The sequence below is a fragment of the Ovis aries genome, chromosome 11, assembly GCF_016772045.2.
Source record: "Ovis aries strain OAR_USU_Benz2616 breed Rambouillet chromosome 11, ARS-UI_Ramb_v3.0, whole genome shotgun sequence".
Lineage (NCBI taxonomy): Eukaryota > Metazoa > Chordata > Mammalia > Artiodactyla > Bovidae > Ovis > Ovis aries.
In genome coordinates, this window is record NC_056064.1 from 50,262,404 (window position 1) to 50,277,135 (window position 14,732).

A 14,732-nucleotide genomic window follows, 5' to 3' on the forward strand; every position below is an offset into this window, starting at 1 on the left:
GGTGCCACTACACAGTCGCTCAGACAACCAAAACCTCACAATAATATGGCGATATCAAGGGGTAGCAAACACATGGAGCCACTGGAACTACACTGCCTGAGAGAACGCAGGGTGGTCAACTGCTTTGGAAAACAGTTCGGCAGTTTCTTAGAAAAAACAAACTTGCAGCTGCTCTCGCCTCTTCAGAAGGTCCACGCTGTGTCTGTGGAGTGTGTTTCTCTTAAAATAAATCCACTTCTTACCTATCAAAAAGCAAAAAACGTGCTACACGACTCAGCCATTCAGTTCCATGGTAACCATGCAAGAGAAACATCGACGCCCCAAAGGCCTTAACACGAATGTCAGACTGGAAACAACACAAACATGCATCAGTAGATAAATGGAAAAGCAGGTCGCTGTGGAGCAGTGTGACGTGCTGCTTCTCCGTTTATCCGTTGATGGCCAGTGGTAAAGAGTCCGCCTGCCGATGCAGGAGACGAGGGTTGGATCCCTGGGTCTGGAAGATCCCCTGGAGAAGGGAATGACAACCCACTCCAGTATTCTTGCCTGGAAAATCCCATGGACAAGAGGAACCTGGCAGGCTACTGTCCATGGGGTTGCAAGAGTCGGACACGACTGAGGGACAAAACAAGTGTGCTGAACTACTACTCGACAAGCAGAAGCACTACCAGTACACGTGACAACAGCAATGAACCTCAGAAACATTGCTTTGATCTCTGGAAAAACCAGACATCAAGCGGTCCCTAGTGTACTCTGTGTGTGTGTGTGTGTGTGTGTGTGTGTGTGTGTGTGTGTGTGTATTTTTGGCTGCACGGACTTTCGCCTAGGTGTGGTCAGTGGGGGCCGCTCTAGCTGCAGTGCACGAACTTACTGCAGTGGCTTCTCTGGGGGAGCACAGGCTGCAGAGCGCAAAGGCTCAGCAGCTGCAGCTCTGAGGCTCGTGGACTCTGGCTCAGTAGTTGTGGGGCACAGGCCTAGCTGATCCCAGATGAGGGATCAGACCTGTGTCTCGTACGTTGGCAGGTGGATTCTTCATCTCTGAGCCACCAGGGAACCCCCCTAGGGTACTCTTTTTTTATGTGAACTTCTAGAAACGACCTGCTGCTGCTGCTGCTAAGTCACTTCAGTCGTGTCCGACTCTGTGCGACCCCATAGACGGCAGCCCACCAGGCTCCGCCGTCCCTGGGATTCTCTAGGCAAGAACACTGGAGTGGGTTGCCATTTCCTTCTCCAATGCATGAAAGTAAAAAGTGAAAGTGAAGTCACTGAGTCATGTCCAATTCTCAGCGACCCCATGGACTGCAGCCTACCAGGCTCCTCCGCCCATGGGATTTTCCAGGCAAGAGTACTGGGGTGGGGTGCCATTGCCTTCTCCAGAAATGACCTACATAGTAATGACAAAAAGCAGATCGGTGGTTGCTTCAGGCTGGGAGTAGGGATGTTTGGAATTGAAGGAAATGTTCCATAGACATAGATGTATAGATTTTATACAGCCCATTGAAATGTACCCTTAAAATGGGTGTGCTTTATTGTATATAAATTATAGCTCAATAGATGTTATTTTTTTAAAAAAACAGCTAAAGATCTCCTATGTTCAGCATCACCCAGACAGCAGCTGGGAGCAGCGTATTCTGGAGAACTCTGGCCTTCTGCTCTCAATGTTCTGTCTCCCGCTGCATGGTCCCTCTTGATCTTGGTTTCTAGTCTGGGTTATCTGTGTCTGTTCCAGGCAAAATCAAGAAGAGCCAAAGTAGGACAGACACCCAGTGTCAACTTGCCTCATGCCACTGCAGATCCTTGCAGAATTCTTGTAATTCGTATCAATTTACTCAGGCGCTCTTAATTATCCTCCAGTGGGCACTCAGGACTCCTCAGGGAGGTCATTACTGTCAACAGTGCCCTCCCAGCAGGGCCCCAGAGCCTTTTGGAAGGGCCTCAAGAGCCCTGAAGGTGGGAGGGGTAGAAGAGCCTTTGGCATCCTACAGTCATCCCAGCCAGGGCTATCCTTTCCCGCAAGCCTGCACTCGAGATTTTGTTTGAAGAAATAGTAACTCAACTTAAAAAAAAAAAGGTATAGAATCAGTGTATAGAGCAAACCCACCCACTTCTGTTTTTGTTTTCTTCTTATCCATAAGGGGTTATTTGCTCTCTGGAGAACACTGCACATTTCACAGTTTGTGAAGAGAGGGGGGGGCCCCAGGCGCTCGTAGCAGAAGCAGCAGTGGGAAGAGCAGCCACCCTCTGGCCGCAGACAGCCATGACGGGGCGCATCGGGCTGTGTTCCAGTGAGACTTCATTTTCAAAATAGGGCAGGCTGACTTATAGAGTTTTCTTGCGGTTTCCAATACTTTATCCTATTTGCTAGAAGGTCACAGTTCTTCAGAGAAGTGCTCTGTAGTACACAGCAGGCTCATCTGTCCATCCTCCCTGCTGAACTTCCTTGGCGGTGGTGGTGTAGCCACTAAGTCGTATCCGACTCTTGCGACCCCATGGACTGCAGCCCGCCAGGCTCCTCTGTCCATGGGATTCTCCAGGCAAGAATACTGGAGTGGGTTGCCATTTCCTCCTCTAGGAGGTCGTCTTGACCAATCCAGGGATCGAACCCGGGTCTCCTGCGTTACAGGCAGATTTTTTACCAACTGAGCTATGAGGGAAGCACTAACATTTCGTCTTGCAGTGCTTTTTCCCCTAAGTGCGTGATCCTGCTATCTTCAGACAGTGACCGTTTCTTCCCTTCGGTGCTTGTAGTCCTGTTTCATTTGATTTCCTTACAGAGCTGGTTGGGGCCCTGAAACTGTGTTAACAGGAGTGTCATCAGGGGCATCTTGTCTCATTCTCTGACTTGAAGAGATTGAGGCTCATTTTGCACTAAAGTGATTGCTGTGAATTTTTAAATATAACCTCTATCAAGTTAAAAATTTTCCCTTACATTCTTGATTTACCAAGAGTTTTCATCATGAATAAGTGTTTTCACTCATCAGATGTTTTCCTGCATTGATTAAGATAATCATATATATATTTTTTGCTTATTGTGATGAAATATGGTGGTAGATTTTCCGATATGGAACCTGCCTTGCATTACTGGGATAAACTATACTTGATATATTTTTAATACTAATTTGGCTTGCTAATGTTGATATATATAGTTTTTATAGCTACATTTATAAGTTAAATATTTCTGTGATTTTTTTTTCCCCTTGGGTTGTCTTTATCTGGTTTAGAAATGTAGATTACCTCATAAAATGAGCTCTTTTTCTACTTTTCTGAGTAGTTGGAATAAGATAGAAATTGACTATTCCTTGAAATTTGGGTCTCTTCTTTTGAAAATTCAGTAGAACCTCCTGTAAAGCCATCTGAGCCACAAGTCTTTGGGGAGGGAAGTTTTTGATCATCATTTCAATTTTCTTATTAATTATTGGATATTTCAAGTGCTTTTTTTTTGGTACTGGTTTTGGAACTTTCCATTTCATCTAGATTTTATTAACTTACTGGTGAATAGGTGTTTATAACATTCATTTTTACCCAGTTATTTCCCTGCCATGTTCATTTTCTCTCCCTTTTTTTTGGGGGGGGGGATCCATCTTGGCAGAGGTTAATCTTATTCATCTCTGCAGACAACAGTTTGAGTTCTGTTGACGCTCTGTGCCGCTTGTTTTCTTGGAGTTTCCATTTCACTGAATCTTGCCTTTAATGCCGCGACTTCCTTTTTCTTGTTCCCAAGTTCGTCCTGTTCCTTCCTCTCCAGTCTCTCCCCCTGAAGGCTAGCTCATCTCCTGGTAGATGGAACGGTAGTATTTCCAGATAAGTGTATTGGCAGCCGCTTGAGCTCTGTCCTACAAATTCTGAGATTCGATTCTAAATATTTTTTGAATTCACCATATGGTTTCCTACATAATTCAAGGATTATTCAGAAATAAGTTAGTGTCCAAGCAGAAGGGATCTGGGGAGATTTTGATGTTGGTTTCTAATTTTATTGTATTAATATTCTATTTGGAATGAATGGAGATTTGCCCTGTGGCCTGAGGGGCTTTCCAGGTGTCAGTAGTGGTAAAGAACCTGCCTGCCAGTGCAGGAGACATAAGAGATCCCTGGGTCAGGAAGATCCCCTGGAGAAGGAAATGGCAACCCACTCCAGTATTCTTGCCTGGAGAATCCCATGGACAGAAGAACCTGGTGGGCTACAGTCCATGGGGCCGCAAAGAGTATATGTGGTCTGATTCTGTGTATGTTCTGTGTTTGGCAAAAAAAGAAAGTGTACTGTCTGCCTACTAATTTAGACATCTCTGTGTCTAATAACTCAAACTAATTAATTCCGTTGACTAAGTCTTTGCCATCTCTGTATGGGTTTATGATCAATAGGAGTGATTAAAACCTCCACCTACCTGTTTTTGGATTATCGACTTTGCCTTGCAGCTCTTTCAGATGTTATTTGGTATGTTTTGAAGTTGTCCCTTCACCAGAACTCAGAATTCTTTACACCTTACAACAGTTTGTGCCTAATTTTATTTTTTTGTTTGTTTGTTTTCAATTTTTATGTCTTTTTTGTTTTTGTTCTTGGTCACGCCACCACAAGTCATGTGAAGTCTTATTCTCTGACCAGGCCCCCTGCAGTGGAAACAGAGCCCTAACCATTAGACCACCAGGGGATTCCCTGTCTTTTGTTTTAAATGGGTCTAAAACATCTTTACACATCTTGCTGAATCTTGTTTGTTTTGAATAAATCCAATTTGAGAATTTTTCTTCATTGGTGAATCTAACTCATTTATTGGGCTTAATTCTCCATGGTATTTATTTCTCATCTGTTTACTTCATTTCTGTTTATTTTTTCTACATTCCTACCTTTCATTGGAGAAATCAAGTTTCCTTCTGCTGCATTATAAGTTACACATTCTCCTTTTGCCCAAGGATAATCTCACTCACTCACACGTGTTTACGCAGCCCTATTGATTTCTCACACTTGTTACCACTTCCGGGTTTCCCCTCCATAGGCATGTTCTCTATGCGCTCCCTTTCTCCCCACATCTGGCCATCCCACCCCCACCATAGCCACAATGTCTGGAATTCTCATTTGGGGTTGTTGTGGGTTTGTATAGGTTTGATTTTCCTATTTCTCAAGTGTCCGGCACCTTCTTCTATGTTTGTTTTTCTCCATATGGAAGCACTTCTCCCAAGAGTATTCTCAATGTGGCTCCTTAGACGGAACCAGAATTTTTATCCCACTTGTTTGAGAAACCCTCCTGCCTGCATCCCTGTAGGGATTTTAAACTTTGTGTTTAACAGAGTTCAGTACAAAGATGTAGAAGTTTATGTGTAAGTTTAACATATCCAAATTATGCCCTCCGTTAACATCCTATAAGAATGCCATTCATTCTTCAAGTAAGCACAGTAGCAATGAAACATGCTGGGAAATGAGGGGTTTGTTTTATTTATTCTTACTTCTGGCTGCGCTGGGTCCTCTGGGTCTTTGTGGCTGCACATGGGCTTTCTCTAGTCACGGGGACCAGGTGCTGTGCTTTAGTTGTGGTGTGTGAGCTTCTCCTTGCAGTGGCTTCTCTTGTTGTGGAGCACAGGCTTGAAGATGCACAGGCTGCAGTTGTGGTGGTATATCAGGTTAGCCGCCCCGAGGTGTGTGGGATCTTCCCCGACCAGGGATCGAACTGAGGTTCTTAACCACTGGACCACCAGGGAAGCCCAGCGTTTGCTTTTTAACTTGGGAAAGATGGTGAAAGATTTTCTGTGCTTTGCATATGTGGCTCTCATTGGCCTGGTTTCTTTTGATTCAAAAGTTCGACCACGAGTGCTTTTGGTACCATCACACACACTACTCCGTTTATATCTGAGTTTAAAATAGAGAGCCAGTTACAATCCTGAACGACAGATGTCACACACGAGTGAGCAAGAGATCTCGTTGCATAAAATTCTGTTCAACTTTCCACGGACCCTGCTACCAACCTGCGGGTTTCAGGATTCACTCTGCAACCAGGGCTGAGCCTTCTTTGGTCCATGTGGGGACTGAGGGAACCCTGCAGAAAAGCCAGCCATCCACAGAAGGGGTGCCTGACTCAGGGCGGGGGACGCAGGTCAGGCGTTCAGAGCTCCACGGGAGCCCTGCTCTTGGCAGTGCCTGAGGAAGGCCTGACAGGGGCAAGAGCTGCGTTCTCACCTCCAGCCCAGAGGCTGCAGGTTGACTGTCCTGGGCTTTTGCTCTCAGCCCAGCTGCACCACCCCTGTGTCACGCCGGGGGCCCCATATGTAGGGCCCGGGCATGAGGTGGCTGTGTGTCCAGGAAGCTTCGCTAAGGGCTGGGCCTGGCACCGAGGCGGCACTTGGCACATGTCGTGCTTGTGTCCACGTGGTCAGTTGTTCTGGGCCCAAGCCCCTGGAGAGGCTTCCTGGCCTCCTCGCCAGCCTCAGGCCCCCCACTTGAGCCGAAATCAGACAGCAACAGAGAAGATGTGGGCAACTATGGGGCACACAGTAGGTCTTTGCAAAGCTCACCCCCAGCCCTGAGTGCTGTGTGCCTGCTCTGCAGGGCATATCTGTCCTGGATAAGCAGTGAGAGGATTGGGAGGGGGTTCCCATAGCAGCCCACAGGGTCCTCAGGGTCGTCACTTGGGGCCTGGAACAAGACCTGCAGCTACTGTGCTTGGGGCCAATTGGCAGCCCTCCCAAGGGGGCACATTTCTATGGAAAGGAAGAGTGTTGCCTCACTCACAGCGTCCCCCCTGCCAAGAGGAGCAGAGGGCAGCCCCTCGAGGCATGTGTACTGCCAGTCCTCACCCTGGCAAGGTGCAGAGGTGGGTTGCCCCTCCATGGGAGGACCCTAGGATTCTTGGGTTCCTGGTCTGACCTCCTGAGGGGCAGAGCCTCCACGAGCCCCTGTGAAAGTGCGCCTTTTCATGAGTCACCTTGTTCATCTGGTTTCCGTTGTTGGATCTCTATGGAAAGAAGTGTGTTAGTCGCTCAGTCACGTCCAATTCTTTGCGACCCTGCCAGGCTCCTCTGTCCGTGGGATTCTCCAGGCAAGAATGCTGGAGTGGGTTGCCGTTCCCTTCTCCACGGGATCTTCCTGACCCAGGAATTGAACCCAGGTCTCCTGCATTGCGGGAGGATTCTTTCCCATCTGAGCCACCAGGATAGCCCCTCTATGAAAAGAAGGCAAATCAACATCAACCCACACCTCGAATGGCATCATGCCCTCCCTGCTGTGTCCCCACACCACCTTACAGAGGACACACGTTGTCTGGGTGCAGCCTGGGCACTCAGTTGCCCTCCACCCTCCCAGTAGGGGAACCAGCCAGGCTTGGAGGCCCAGCCACTGCTTTCCCCCGCCTCCCCGTCCCCAGCCCCCACCGTCCTGACCTCTGTCCTGGCGCTGTTTCCCCCTCCCCCACTTAGCCCCTGCACTCAAGAGCCTGCCCCCTCTGCCCACCCACCCGATGTGGCCTTTCCCAGCCCCTCTCCTCTGAGGAGCTGGGCCCCAGACAGGGCCTGAGAGGGGGTAGGGTCACGACGGAGGCAGTGCCGGCTCTCCTCTGCCACAGAGCCTTTCCCCTCTAAGTCCCCTGCCTGAGGCACTTCCTGAAGCCCAGGAGGGGAGCCACGCAGGGCCACACTGAGGGGCACTAGCAGACAGTCCTGGGTGAGCCCAGAACCAGGGAGGAGGTACCCCCAAAAAATGATGGTAAGAAGGAGCAATTAGGGGTTGGCGTCAGGCGTTAACTTCAGGAAGGTGGAGGGTAGGAGTGGTGATGCTGGTCTGTTAACCAGGGCTGTCTGGTCAGTGCCCCCAGCCCACGGCTGGGAGTGGCTGCAGGGCCCTGAGGATCTGGCATTTCCTACCTGCCCCTCCTCCACGCTGCTGAAGGGAGTCAAGCCTGGAAGTATCAGCCCAGAGCCTCTGCACCAGGGGCCTGCAGCAGTTCCCAGGCAGGCAGGGCTGCTCAGGACAGGCTCAGGGGTCCATGTCACTCACCATCGACACCTCTCATACACTGAAGGCTTGGGGCTCTATCCCACAGGATTTGTGGCGGGGAGTGTAACAGAATCTAACTTTTAACCACTGATTCACAAGGATGCCCAGAGTGAGGGTGAGGAGTCCTAGTGGGTATAATTCCCCCAACTTGAGAAATGTAGAACTTGGGGACTCAAGGTGCTCCCAGGGAAGCAGGAGAGAGGTCTCAGCAGACGCGAGGGGCCATCAGCACCCAGAGGGGATCACCCTAGAGTGGAAAGGGAAGGCCCAGCAAGACCAGCGAGACTGAAGTGAGCCTGAGGGGGTCCTGCCCCTTGTGGCCTAGGCTACAACTGGGACCTGAGTCTCAAGTAGCGCCCCAGCTCCACGGAAGGTTCTGGAGAACCAGGGTGGACATGGCTCCATATCCCCTTTCTCAGGAGCTCAGGGAGTGCCTTTCCAGTTGCCTTTAGAGGCCTGACGTGCCTGTGCTCAGAGCCACCCTGATGGGCAGGCAGATGGGAAGACAACTGAGAAGGGAGCTGGGCAGCAGCTCCGAGCAGCCAGAGAGCTGAGACTCCTATAGGCCCCTGTGCGCAGAGAGCCCCAGGAGGCCCCAAGACAGGAGACTAACCCTCCTCCCTGCAGGGCTCTGGTCCATGAGATGTGCCAGGCTCCAGGTTAGTAAGGGAAGGTCATAGGGAAGACCACCCACCAAAAGGGCAGGCCCACAACCCCCTCGACTCAGCCAGCCCCTGCCGGGCCCCCATCCTGCCCCCAGGTTCATACTGGGAGGTCTTGGGCATTTCACTGAACCTTCTCAAAGGCTGGGGCTGTACCAGCAGCCCGTAGGAGGTAAGTGCTATGCCCCTAAATGTCCCTGAAGCCTCATCAGAGCCCAGAGCAGAAAGAGAGAACAGGTCAGGCGAGGAGGAGACGGCAGAGAGCACCACGGGGGCCTCGCTTCCCCACCCCACCTGCTAAGTGAGGTCTGAGTGAGGGCACAGATCACTCAAGCAGAGACCACCACTCGGGCACAGGAAGTGTCCTAAGGTGAGCAGGCCTGACTTGTTCAGCTTCATGCCTGACTTGTTCAGCTTCATGCCTGAGCCAGGACTGCCATGCTCTGGACGCCTGTCCTGGAGGAGCCAGTCACTCCTTCAGGGCAACTTTGTAGAGAGAGAGACAGAAACCAGTGCCCTGCAAGCCTGGCTGTGCCGTCCTTTCAGCTCAGAGGCCCTGCTCCTAGGCAGACAAGTTGATCAGCCTGGCCTGTGCTTCCAACAGAAACATTGGAACTACCTGCTTGGCATCCGGCTGAACTAGCAATCAGCTTCTAACCACTGGCCACAGGGAGCACGGCCTCCCAAGCAAAGGTCTTGGGCCCTAGGCTGGCCCTTTTCCCTACGCCTCATCCCCCAGGCAGACAGTGGGATGGACTCAGGTTATGCCCATGAACCCTTGAAGGGGCTGGTCCCTTAAGTTGTAGGGAGGGACCCCCAGCATCGCAGTGGTCAGGCTCCTGACCCTCCCCAATGGCAATGGCCTTCCAGAAGGAAACCAAGTTAGCAGGATAGGGCTGACCAGAGATCCCTTTATAAGCACTTGTAAAGGCATCTAGGGTGAGAAGGTCTCTGTGTAGAGAGGAAGAATTCACCTAGGGTTGAAGAACCAAAGACATGGGTGCTTTCTCAATGAGGGAGGAGCAGCCATGGCCACAGGAAGTAAAAAACCTGGGGATGTCCAGGGACCCCCATCCTCACCCCACTCCAGGACCTGGCGCTGGCAGGCTGGGGGCAGGGGGAGAGCGGGACCTGGCTCAGCTTTGGGTCTGAGGGCACAAGGCGAGGCCACTGGGTGTGACCCTCGAAGCCCCCAGGAAAGGAGAAACAGCTCCAGACATCTCCAGAGGCCAGAGGAGCAGAAAGGGCACAAGACGAGAGAGGGGACCAGGGCCTGGGTGCCCCTGGCCAGTGCCCAGCTCGTGGTGCTGGAGTCACTGCAAGAAGCCTGGCTCACAGCCCTGTGTGTGCTTTCCAAGTCCCGGTCTTTCCTGCCACCCAGCTCCATGCCAACCCTGTTCTTTCCCTCCAGAGGCTGTGCGGCTGCTCTGCTGGCCTTTCCCCAGATGTCTGGGCCAGTTTGGTCCCTGACGTCCACCTGTGCAGCTCGTGGCCATGTGCTGGGCGGACCCCTCCAGACTGCTCAGTGTCACACCACCAGGCCCAGGGTGGTGGGCTCGGTGACACTGGGCAGATGGTGTGTGTCCCTGAAGTGTGTCTCACATGTGTGAGATGCCAGTACCAGGCAGCCAGGCCCCACCTATCCTGTCTTGACTCCCTGTGTCAGCGTTCTTTTATTTTTTACATTTTATTTTTTTGGCTGAGCCACATGGCATGCGGGATTGCGACCCCAACCAGGGATCGAACTCATGCCCCTTGCATTGGAAGCACAGAGTCTTAACCCTGCATGCTGGGCCAGCCCAGGAGGGAGAGCTGCCGCTGAGCTTGCATCATCTCACCACTGCTTTTTATTTTTTTCATTTTTTATTTATTTTTATACGGCTTTTAAAGGTTATGCTCCATTTACAGTTATTACAAAATACTGTCCATATTCCACATGTTGTACAATACAGTCTTGTAGCCTCACAGTTGCTTTTTAATAACATCTGCCTGGTATATTTTTTTAAAAAAAGAAGTACATTTTTAGTTTTAAAAACTAGGAAAACAGTGAAAAGCTCAAGGGACTTTTCAAACATCACCTAGAATGCCCTCGTGCAAAGAATTGTTGCCAGTATTTTGGGAGGGCTGCCCTGGAGCAGTGGCCCACACTTAGAGCATGTGCTATAGCTCCAGGGTCCTTGGCCTGGGCCTGGCCACGCGCATCAGGGCTGCTGTGCCGCTGGAGATGCTCGCAAGCATGGCCAGAGGGCACAGGGTGGATGACAGCCTGGGAAGTGCCGTGAGTCAACCATTAACCTCGGAACCTCCATGGGACCCGTTACGAAATGATCACGACAGGAGATGTTTTCACAGCCAAATATCCTGTGTGCCCAGTGGAGGGGCAGGTCCAGGTCCTGCAGAACACCTGGAGAGCACATGTCCACGCAGACCCTCTGTGCGGGACACCAGGGCCAGGACCTCCAGATACAGCTGTTGCCCCGGAGGACACTGGCCTGCATGGGCTCCCACAGGAAGCTGGCACGGGATCTCTGGTTCCTGCTGGTGGGAAGCTCAGTCAGCACTCAGTGAACCCAGCTGTCCTTGCACACCACATCCTCCTGCCCCATGATGACTCACCCTCCTTTCTCTTTTCTCTTCACCTGCTAGAGCGCCCAGTACCGACAGCCTGTAGCCTCCGGCACCCCGAGGGGAGCCCCATCACAACGTGGGCAGCCTTTGGTGTTGAAGGGATGAAGATGGAAGCCCAGACAAGGGGAAAGCCTGCTAGACACCCCAGGGCTCATCCTCCAAAACATAAAGGCTGCCAGCGGCCCCCCAAGATTCGGAACTACAACTCCAAGGACTGACCTCCTCGCTGCCCCACCCCACGCCGCCCTCTCCCCATTCTGATCCCCTCCTTTCTCCTCTCCCCACCCAGCGCCTTCCCTTTTCCCCTCCTGCTCCCTTCCATCCAACCTGTCAGTCTTCTTCCCGGCCGCCTCCTCCTCGGTGCTTTTGTCTCCAGGTCAGGGCTGCGCGCACGTGTGTGTGTGTGTGTGTACAGTGGGGGTGGTGCACTGCTAAGGCACCTCACAGAGTGACCACCGAATCCCAAATTCTTCTTCAAACTCGGGAAGGACAGTAAAAGATTCCCAGGGCTTTGCACATGTGGCTCTCATGGCCCGGTTTCTTGTGCTTCAAAGATACGACCATGAGTGCTTTTGGTACCATCACACACCCTACTCCGTTTATATCTGAGTTTAAAATAGAAAGCCAGTTACAGTCCTGAAATGGACTGATGTCACAGACAAGTGAGCAAGAGATCTCGTTGCATAAAATTCTGTTCAACTTTCCACGGACCCTGCTACCAACCTGCGGGTTTCAGGATTCACTCTGTGACCAGGGCTGAGCCTTCTTTGGTCCACGTGGGGACTGAGGGAACCCTGTAGGTGGGCAGAAAAGCCCAGCCATCCACAGAAGGGGCGCCCGAGTCAGGGCGGGGGACGCAGGTCGGGCATTCAGAGCTCCACGGGAGCCCTGCTCTTGGCAGTGCCTGAGGAAGGCCTGACAGGGGCAAGAGCTGCGTTCTCACCTCCAGCCCAGAGGCTGCAGGTTGACTGTCCTGGCCTTTTGCTCTCAACCCAGCTGCACCACCCCTGTGTCACGCCGGGGGCCCCATATGTGGGGCCTGGGCATGAGGTGGCTGTGTGTCCAGGAAGCTTCGCTAAGGGCTGGGCCTGGCACCGAGGCGGCACTTGGCATATGTCGTGCTTGTGTCCACGTGGTCAGTTGTTCTGGGCCCAAGCCCCTGGAGAGGCTTCCTGGCCTCCTCGCCAGCCTCAGGCCCCCCACTTGAGCCGAAATCAGACAGCAACAGAGAAGCTGTGGGCAACTATGGGGCACACAGTAGGTCTTTGCAAAGCTCACCCCCAGCCCTGAGTGCTGTGTGCCTGCTCTGCAGGGCATGTCTGTCCTGGACAAGGAGTGAGGGGATTGGGAGGGGGTTCCCAAAGCAGCCCACAGGGTCCTCAGGGTCATCTCCTGGGGCCTGGAACAAGACCTGCAGCTACTGTGCTTGGGGCCAATTGGCAGCCCTCCCAAGGGGCACATTTCAGTGGAAAAGAGCGTTGCCTCACTCACAGCATCCCCTCTGCCAAGAGGAGCAGAGGGCAGCCCCTCGAGGCATGTGTACTGCCAGTCTGCACGCTGGCTAGGTGTGGAGGTGAGCGGCCCCTCCACAGGACAGTGGGGTGCTTAGCCTGGCTTACAGAGGGGCAGAGCCCCCCATAAGCCCCTTTGAAAAGCATACATTTCATGAATGTCATCTTGTTTATCTAGCGTTCAGGCTTTGATTTCTGTGAAAAGAGGGAAGATAAAAATCTACAGAGGCACATTGACGTCCTAACCACTGATGCACTGCTTATCCTGGGCACACAGTGTTTGGGGAGCTGCGGAGAAAATGGCAGGTCTCTTCCAGTGTGCCAGGAAGGAGCATGCCAGGAGCAGCTTTGCTGCCGGGTGGCAGGGTCTCCATACTCTGTTTTGTCTGGCACATGGCCATGTAAGTGAGATGTAGCCATGTGACTTCCTTTAGCTGAAAAAGTGAGCCGTCTCCTTTGCTAGAAACAGATCCCGTAAGTCCCCATCCCTCTGTGGTGCAAACAAGGGTCTCGAACTCAGCCACCCAGCCTGCAATCGTCCTGTCACCTGGGCCCCTGGTAGACTGCAGTGAGCAGAGCCCCACTGACCAGCGGGAAGTAAGCCTGGGATAGTTTAAGACACCAAGAGTTGAGGGTGTTTGTGCAGCATGGTCTACCCATTCCTGATCCAGGATACCGGGTGTCTGAAAAGCTCTTAAGTAGGAAGGAAAAGAAAATCCCACAAAGTTATTTGGGACAGCAATTGAGCTGCGGGATATCCCTGCCCTCTCTCCTTTTTTCCTGTCTTGCTCTTTCTTTTTTTTTTTTTTCGGGTTGCTCTTTCTTTCAAACCAAAAGTGCAAACCAGAAGTCCCCAGTGATGACGCCAAGAGGAAGACAAGAGGAGGAGGGATGAGCTGCCACTGGAGCACTGTAGGGTTTGAGGGAGGGGCACCTGAATCCAAGTTACCTGGTTTGGCGGGGCAGTCCCCTTCTGTCCTGCCCAGAACATCTGTGGCCAGTGCCATGCTCCACAGTCTTCAGTTTCCGAGACAGGGGAGGAGAGCAGCAGCGTTTGATTACAAGAGAAATCGGCCAGGCACCTCTGCCAGGGCTTTTCTGACCTCACAAGGGTCTATCAGTGGTCCCAGGAGATAGTAAGGACCGTGCAGGGCGTGGCCACCAGGCCGTCCTTCCCGGGCTCGTGATTCCCGATCCGTGTTGTCTTGTTTGTTTTCAGTCTGGAAAGTCAAGGATTTGTGTGTGTGTGTGTATAAAATCGATAAACGTTTGAGCACGGGAATTACAGAAGGAGGGTGTGCGGGCGAGGAGAGAACGCACTTCCATTGGTTCGTGTGCGTGCCGGTGGGTGAAAGTGGCCACGTGCGCGCGCGAGTGCCTCTGCCCAGGGAGACTCCTTTGTTCAGACCACACCAAGAGGTGTCCGTGCATAGCCCGCTCGCCAGATGGCCGCGCCCCGTCCCCACGGCCATCTGCGGAAGGCCCCTGCAGGCCTCGGAGCTTCCCCCGCGTTCCCGCACTCGCCCCGCGAATTTCGGCGGCGAGGCAGGGAGGACCGGAGGCGCTGTGCTGCAGTGACCGACAGTAACCCCGCACAGGGCACCCTCGGCCGGGTCAATGACCGCGCTCGCTCCGTTGCGGCCCGCGCAGCTCCTGGGGCAGCCCGGCCCATCACCCTATCACCTAGCAACGCCCACTCGAGGGGCGCCATTGGGCCAGCGCGCACGCCCCCGGCCCCCAATTGGCTGTGGCTGCAGAGAGAGCCACGCCCCCGGCCCGGCCCCACGCAGCCCGGACGCGGGCTGGTCAATTCGTACGCCTGGGGGTCCGTCTAGCCCCCCGTGTTGCCCTAGTATGACCCTCAGAGTGACCGAAGTACGCCCGTTCCGTTTCCACCGCGCGCCGTGCACACGTGGCCCCCGCGGTCCCGGGGGTGGGGGCGGCCCCGGGAGGCGT

General features: G+C 52.8%; 1 protein-coding gene across 4 annotated transcripts in view; it reads left to right on the top strand.

Moving 5' to 3' along the window:
• Window positions 1–11,781, top strand: part of CCDC57 (coiled-coil domain containing 57) — a 109,102-nt gene extending 97,321 nt beyond the window's left edge. For 3 of the 4 annotated variants that reach the window (XM_027974305.2, XM_042256231.1, XM_027974306.3), the window contains one exon: window positions 11,284–11,781. In XM_027974305.2, coding sequence (XP_027830106.2) covers window positions 11,284–11,483 — 200 coding nt within the window. In that variant the 3' untranslated portion in view covers window positions 11,484–11,781. The remainder of the gene's footprint in view (window positions 1–11,283) is intronic. The other variant, XM_027974307.3, reaches the window with a different exon arrangement.
• Window positions 11,782–14,732: the final 2,951 nt, after the last annotated feature.